Genomic DNA, 7500 nt, shown 5'->3' with positions numbered 1-7500 from the left:
AGGTACAAGAAATCGCTACTCAAGACCATCTTAAATCGTGCGTTCCACCTGTCGTCCACATGGGAGTCTTTGAAATCTGAATGTGATCATCTCAAGGTGATGTTTACTAACCTCAAGTACCCCGGCAGCCTCATCAAGTCCACTATCTCTCACTTTTTCACCTCAGTGAGGTCTGAAAACCCTGGAGAGCAAGCTCAATTATCCACCAATGGAAATGCTGTTCACCGAGTGGTTTTGCCTTTTAAAAATCAAAAGTCAGCTGACGCAGTGAAAAGGCAATTATCAGATCTAAGCAGCAAAATCGATCACACTCTTCTACCTGTGTTCAAGAATCGCAAAATATGTGAAGACCTCAAGATGTGTGAGCCCAAACCACCTATAATTAGCCAACAATGCAATGTGTTTAATTATAAATGTGATCTGTGTGATGCAGAGTATGTCGGCTACACTAGCCGACATTTACACCAACGTATTGACGAGCACCGTTATTCAGCGATCGGCAAGCACTTAAAGAACGACCACGCTCTTGAAACCATCGGCGACCTTTCCAACAATTTTTCCGTTTTAAAGAAGTGCAACGGAAAACTGGACTGTCTGATTTATGAAATGTTATTCATAAAGAAGAAGAGGCCATGCTTGAACACACAATCAGACTCCATACGCGCGAAACTATTTATTTAAATTTGTCACTATTTACGTTAACACGTTTTATCACCTCGCACGGTATATATTAAGTTATCAAAGTTTCTTTTCTTTTCACTTGAAAATGATGACATGGAGTCATCGAAACGTTGTGTAAAGTTTCTTTCGCTCTTTTTTATCATTAGATGTTTACTGGATTGTCTCCGTCCTTTTTGATTGGCCACAGTAATTACTTTGGTTTTGGTTTTACGACAATCGATTGAAACTCGCTCTATTGTATCTATCATTAAGAAATTAAAACACCATTCAAACCTTGATTGCAGCAAATGGTTTGTCATATCCGCCAACCATTAAAGTACCGAGCACTTCAGGGATGCAGCTATTTCGAAAAAAAAGATAACTACATTAAGGACGGTGCCTACTATCGAAATACTCGGGTTTCCTATCGGTGATGCCTACCAATACAGTGATATTTTTGCGCGGTTTAAAACTATCCGGAGAAAGTAGATCTTAGTAAGTACTCTTGGTATCCAAAAAGAAAATTGGGGGTAACCATGCACTTTTGAGAAATAATTAAGCTTCAATTTGAGAAAGAACGCAATACATTGCTTTGTATTTTAAAGCTCTTTACAAATGTTATTCACCAATTCTCTGAAAAATGCGTGGTTACCCCCAATTTTCTTTTTGGATTTCAATAACACTTGTTAAGATCTACAGTTCCTGCATAATTATAACCCGGGGGAAAAATACCTCTGAATTATTAGGCACCGTCCTTAAAAAGTCAAAAGGCACCGTCGAATGCTGATGGTTGGCAGGGTAATCAGAATTTAATCCAATAAAATTATGCACACCGTGCGGATCTTTGCAACAAAAATTGGAAATTAACGTCGGTCGCACACGTCCTCAGCCTTCAATTTAGTCACTTCAAGGCGTTCGCCGAAAATGGGTTAAAATAAACAACAAACCAGCGGGGCGTGTGAGGCCATGGTCTATGTTCATCAAACCTCTTGATGATTCATAGGAAATATTGTTTGGCATTAAGTTTGGGTAAGAATTTTTCAAACAAAGTGATTAAAATTTAAAATAGCCGATTTTTGTCTTTCAGATTTCCTGGACGCCGCCATCTTGAATAATTGTGACGTTTCGGATTGCAAAAGCACTTTGTGTAAAAACAATGGGGCAACCTAACACGACAGACTTATTCAAAATGAAGGCGCCCTGGAAATTTGACATTATGTGATTCTGGAAATTCATTTTTCCCGATACAAACACTTATTTTGCAAACTTATATATATTTGATATATGTTAACCATTGTCTCACATTCGCTCACTTTGGTGGTTGGTTGGCCGCATCGTTCACGGGGATACAGGCAACTGTATTTCAATGATGCTCTCAGTGTGACTGCGCGAGGCAGTTATGAGCTATGCTATCAGTCGATATTTGACTCTGTGGCTGCGTGATGCAGCTCGAGTCAAATACCCACATTGAACCCTTGCTCACCATAGAGTCTCCAGTAGCTCAGTGGTTAGAGCATCCGTATTAGATCACGGAGGGTCGTGGGTTCGAATCCCATCTGGGGCTCGGATTTTTTCGAGTTCCCAATGGGTTCATTTGTAACACCTTGTATTTGACTTATTTTTCTCCGGTTTAAATTTTTCTTTTCTAGGAATGGTGGTTTTCTTTAAGCTCCTAAATACTTTCGCCTCCTTACCCCTCTTGTGCGACTTTCCTTATATTTAAGATGAAGTCAACAGAGTTGAGTGTGTGTGGCTTCCATTTCAATACTTCAGGACTCTGCCCAGGGGCATAAGGCTGAAAATAAGAAATGAAAACGAAACAGTGAATAGTAAAGCGAACTCGAAATCGACCAGCTTCCAGATGAAGCAACGGATGGAGCAAAGACTTCAGAATAATGCCCACTTCTGATACTGCTAGCTTAAGAATAAACTAAGTTGGAGAGAGGATCTTATTAGAAACGAGAACTGATTTCGGGTTGAAATCAGGGTAAAAATTCTTTAATTTAAGGATTAGAAATCGTTTCAATGAAATTGTTATCTTCTTTCAGGCTTTCTGGAAGAACTTTGATGATTTCTCATTCAATGAAATGATATTTGATTCACATGCATTCTTTATCAAAAAGGGAAATATTGTGTGTTCACCTCCGTCGTTTCAACACTTCTACATTTAATTACTTCTTTCACTTCGTGATTCAGACAACAGTCAATACTTGTTGAAAAATAAATTTGATGTCAACAAGACCTCACTTCAATTGAGAAGTTCTGGTTTTTAGCTTCGACCTTCGACCTAAATTTTTTGTCAATCTTCCCTTACCTCTTCAGCTGGATTGAATACGAGGCCATCATTTTCGTGGCTAAGTTTTGGGCTCCAGTGATCGAGTATCTAAAATAAAGAAGTAGGCGACAGGCTGTTACATCAAATGATACTTGGTCAATACACACATCTTATCAGTAAAATCCGCCATCTTAGTTGGACAAAGCGGCAAACGGAGCGCCAAAAGCAAATCTTTGTACGAAGCGGATTCCGATGAATCACGCAACTGTATTTTAGTTTCTACTTTCAACAATTACCACTTCAGATTGCCTCTTAAAAAACAATCACAGCGGGCGTACAAGAAAAGATAAGTTTTCCGAAGAAATTCTGACTGGGTCCCCTGTGTAAGGCATGCAGCCTGCACCAAGCAAGAGAAGACACATGCACCGGTGGCACAGTTGTCTGAGCATCGGGCTGCAATGCGGGAGGTCGTGAGTTCGAATCCGGCCGGACCAACAATCAGGGTCTTAAAATAACTGAGGAGAAAGCGCTGCATTTGTAATTACATCCGCAAATGGTTAGACTATCAAGTCTTCTCGGATAAGGACTGTAAACCGTAGGCCCCGTCTCACAAAAATCTTCCATGTTTATAAGTCCTCTGTGGGACGTTAAAGAATCCACACAGTAACACTATTCGAGAAAAGTAGGGGATAAAGTTCCCGGTATTGTGGCTGTCCTCTGTGGGTGTGTTCTTTCCAGCAGAAGTGGCCGGCTTGGCGTAATGTCTCTAAAAAGGCTTGTGGTGTATGAGTCCGCCTAAGCAAAAACAGCCATATTTTAAAAGGACTTTGCCGAGTGCTGGGACACATAGATGTAGATGTACATGTAGATGAGCGTGGCTTGGTTTAAACGCTGACTGGCCAAGACAGTGACGGCTTTTTGAAATCGTCCTCGTGATGTCCACGTGGCTGGCCATTTTGTTGAGGAGTACGGGGGCCAATAGAGGGTCACACCGCGAGAAGAGTCTATTCAGTTCTCCCTTACAAATTTCCCGCTCAGCTTATTTTCGCAGCTTCGCAGCTTCCCTGCAGTTTTGTTGTGGAGCGCAAAAGCTACCTCGTGATGTGGAAAGCGGATTAAACAAGAGGCTACAGGTAGCCTACACTTTGTTCGAAGGATTTTTTAAGTTAACAGTATTTCAGTTTTCTTTATGTTACAATATCTTGGTCAATATTCAGTTCAATTCCGTAGTCCAAAGTCCACATTCCGTGACCCAACCATATGGTGAAGTGCCATCGTAAAACAGTTGTTCACTTTTAAGACTGTTATTAGCGGCATTGATTCCAATCAAAACCAGTTAACAGATCCTTTCTCTTAACAACACCAGAAGAATTATAAAATTATGTATTTAGCCCGGTGAGGTGCGTCACCAAGTCATACTATAACCGGATATTGCACTGCGTGCAACGAAAACTCGTTCCAAAAAACTCGTTTCCGATCACGTACACAATTCTTTAAATATTTCACATAACGTTTGTCGATTAGTCTCCCGAAGTCTACTGGTCATCGCGAGGAGTTACTGAGTCGAACCCTCCTTGCGCGGTGCCTTCTCTGAAAAGTGCCCCTACCAGCCATAGGAGGAAAGAAGAGTCAGAGCCGAATTCTATACTTTGTTCTTCGAACAAAGTAATAAACGGTGAAGATTTAGCATCGTCTTTACGACAAACGTCTGGCTGAAAGTTGCGTTTTGCCAAAAATCAAAGAAACTTGCTTGATTGTAGTTCATTAGCCAATATATAAACACCATAATACTCTTTGTTTGTCCCTCCAACATTTGCATAAGCATTGTTTCCAGTTTCTCTTGGGACCATTTTAAGTCCCAAGAGAAAATAAAAACAATGCTTATGCAAAATTTTGGAGGGACAAACAAAGAAGTATTATGGTATTTTTGATAGTGGCTAATTTCTTGCCTCTCGTCAGTCTACAGATATAAAGTAACCTCCGAAAAGGGAGACTAGAGACAAGTCTGCATAGGAAAATTTCAATGCAGCAAAAGAACAAAGAAGTGCAGCAACAAAAGAACAGAGTCGAGGTTCAGGGAAATAATTAGCATTTTGAATGGTTCAAAACAAAGGAAAATGCTAATTATTTCCCTGAAGCTTGACTCTGTTCTTTTGTTGCAGTGCAATTCGAAAATTGCCTATTGATGTCAGTTTTTTTGTGCGTTTGTCGTCTTATTAATGATAATTATTAAATTCTGAACCTCGTATAATGCATTTCTAGCTTTCTCATTGGTTCACTGGATCTCGGTTATCAGCCATTATACCTGCGTTTGCTCTTATGTGGAAAAGAATGCTGCAAAGGTCGCTTAGCAGAAAATCAGTTTCCGGGTCGTTTCTTACACTGAAATAAAATTTAGCAAAAGCGAAGGTTGAGAATTTAATAAAACAATTGTTCCATTCGCCCTTGTTGGATACGAGATTGGTAATAGTCAACTCGGCGCCGGGCTCCTCGTTGGCTATTAACCATCTCGTATCCAACGCAGGCTCATGGAATAATTGTTAAGGACGGTGCCTACTAATTAACAATATTTTTGCCCCGGTGTGTGATTATGCACGAAAGGTAGATCTTAACAAGTGTTATTGAAATCCAAAAAGAAAATTGGGGGTAACCACGCATTTTTCCATCCTCACTTTCATTTAAAGGCCAGGTAACTAAGCATCCAACTGTAAATGGTCTATTGTGACATTACATTGTAAAAGTGGCTGTGGAAATCACGAGTCGCAGAAGACGAGACACTTAAATCTCTTCCCACTGATTCAGACTACCCCTGATTCTTTTCATATATCGTGTTTTATCGGGTGTAAAACCACGAGGAGAAGCCGAGTGGTTTTGAACCCGATAAAACACTCCTGCTCGTTTATTAAGCAGCTAGTGCATGACAAACAGGAAGACATGACATGACGATCCACACAATTTGCGACTCACGGTTTAACAGAAATATCACAGTGTTATCATAACATCTTCATTGGTTGAGTGTTTGTTTTAACGATCAGTCGGTTACTGTTATTGCTTCTAGTTGGTAACTGTGTGGATGATGTTATGCTTCCAGAGCAGGAAAATAATCTTTTCAGTAGGAAAACATGGATTCCTATCTGTTTACTAAAGTTATGAATCCTGTTGGTTGGGGTTCATACCTGGTACTTAATAAAGGCATACTTTAGAAAGAAAAAAAAAAAAACACGTACCCATTCGGTTTTTTCCAGTGCGAAGAATTTTTTAGCTCGTATGCTAAACGGCTCTTTCGACTTGTCAAATAATCCTTGCTGTGCCTGACAGTAAACAACAAAACAAAAATCAAATAAAACTGGGAAGAAAGCGGTGCCTTTATAATGACATCTGCAAAGGATAAACCTTGAAGTCTTCTGGGACACCTAAGCACAATGAACTTACTCACAGCACCTGTTCATAAACTCAGGACGACAATAAAGGGACCACACGCTTTTCGTTTTCTTCGAACAAAACTGCTTTAGGTTACATGCAATAGGAGATACAACAATAAGGTACGAAACAGGATTTGTTCTGTAAATGAGGTAAAAGACATTCATAAATGGGGCAAATACACTGGAAACAATCCCTTACCGCTTGGCTGCGTGCCATTTCTATTTCTTTCTCAATGCATAACATTCTTATGTCGTGACTCTGTTTACCAACTTCTTGACCCTGTTTGGACAACGAAAAAAAAAAAAAAAAAATCGCACACGCTGTGATAAGGAAGCGGAGTGTCTCAACACTTAGAGATGAAGGGTGATGCGCTTGGATCAAATCATACTCTGGCCATACACTGGACTTATCTTGTCTGGTAACAAATTCAACAGCGTTATTGTCGTTTTTTTTTCTTTCAACGCTGCTATGTTTATTTTAATGCAATGCACATTAAAGGGGCTATGTCACGCAAAATTATGTAATTTCATGATACCCAAAATGCCCAAAAAGTAGAATGAAACATTGCAATAACCGATGAACAACATAAAAGAAATACAATAAAAGGAAAGAGAAGCATGGATGGACACAAAGAGACAAGACTGAAACGGAGTGCATTTTGGTAATCTTGAAAAAAGGTCGGCCTGACGTTTTTCAAGTTAATGGAAATCGCCCAGACAAAGGCCGTCTTTGCTCAGAATCATCTTGTTTGTGTTGTAACGATAATTTATCAGTGAAGGAATTCCACATTACCATTTTCGAGTTTTAAACTCGAGATAAACTAAAGATTTTCCCTAAACACCCTAAAATAAAGTGCATTATGACATAGCCCCATTAAGTCAACATCAAGAAGCAGTTGTTTATGCTATGTGGTCCGCAGTGATTATGTATAACGCACATGCTCAGTATATTTTTTGAAACCGCTATCCATGGCGTACTGAATTGTGCTGCAGAGTTATTCGTACAGCTTTGAGCAGCTTCGTATAAACGTTTGCGTTTTGGTGTTACGTTACTAGTCCCTTTCCCCATTTTTTCCAGTGATTTTATCATTGAGACGGCTTTGTACTCCCTCCCTCGCCTGGATCACTAGAATTTTCCAGTCA

At 39.8% G+C, this 7500-nt stretch overlaps 2 protein-coding genes and 1 non-coding gene across 4 annotated transcripts in view; 2 read left to right on the top strand and 1 right to left on the bottom strand.

The window, feature by feature from the left end:
- LOC138032273 (uncharacterized) overlaps window positions 1-739 on the top strand; it is a 1516-nt gene extending 777 nt beyond the window's left edge. The window contains exon 1 of the mRNA XM_068879914.1: window positions 1-739. This exon is cut by the window's left edge and continues 777 nt beyond it. Coding sequence (XP_068736015.1) covers window positions 1-681 — 681 coding nt within the window. The 3' untranslated portion in view covers window positions 682-739.
- LOC138032272 (mRNA-capping enzyme-like) overlaps window positions 1-7500 on the bottom strand; it is a 42376-nt gene that overhangs the window by 8416 nt on the left and 26460 nt on the right. For both annotated transcript variants that reach the window (XM_068879912.1, XM_068879913.1), the window contains 5 exons: window positions 6557-6637; window positions 6163-6246; window positions 2975-3043; window positions 2355-2455; window positions 955-1021 (listed from right to left, as the gene is read on the bottom strand). In XM_068879912.1, coding sequence (XP_068736013.1) covers window positions 955-1021; window positions 2355-2455; window positions 2975-3043; window positions 6163-6246; window positions 6557-6637 — 402 coding nt within the window. The remainder of the gene's footprint in view (window positions 1-954; window positions 1022-2354; window positions 2456-2974; window positions 3044-6162; window positions 6247-6556; window positions 6638-7500) is intronic.
- On the top strand, window positions 2150-2224 carry Trnal-uag (transfer RNA leucine (anticodon UAG)). The gene has a single exon. It is a non-coding gene; the product is annotated as a tRNA-Leu (tRNA).

This window comes from Montipora capricornis, chromosome 14, assembly GCF_036669925.1.
Source record: "Montipora capricornis isolate CH-2021 chromosome 14, ASM3666992v2, whole genome shotgun sequence".
NCBI lineage: Eukaryota > Metazoa > Cnidaria > Anthozoa > Scleractinia > Acroporidae > Montipora > Montipora capricornis.
Note: the sequence above shows the minus strand (reverse complement) of the source record. Positions and strands in the feature narration are given on the sequence as shown.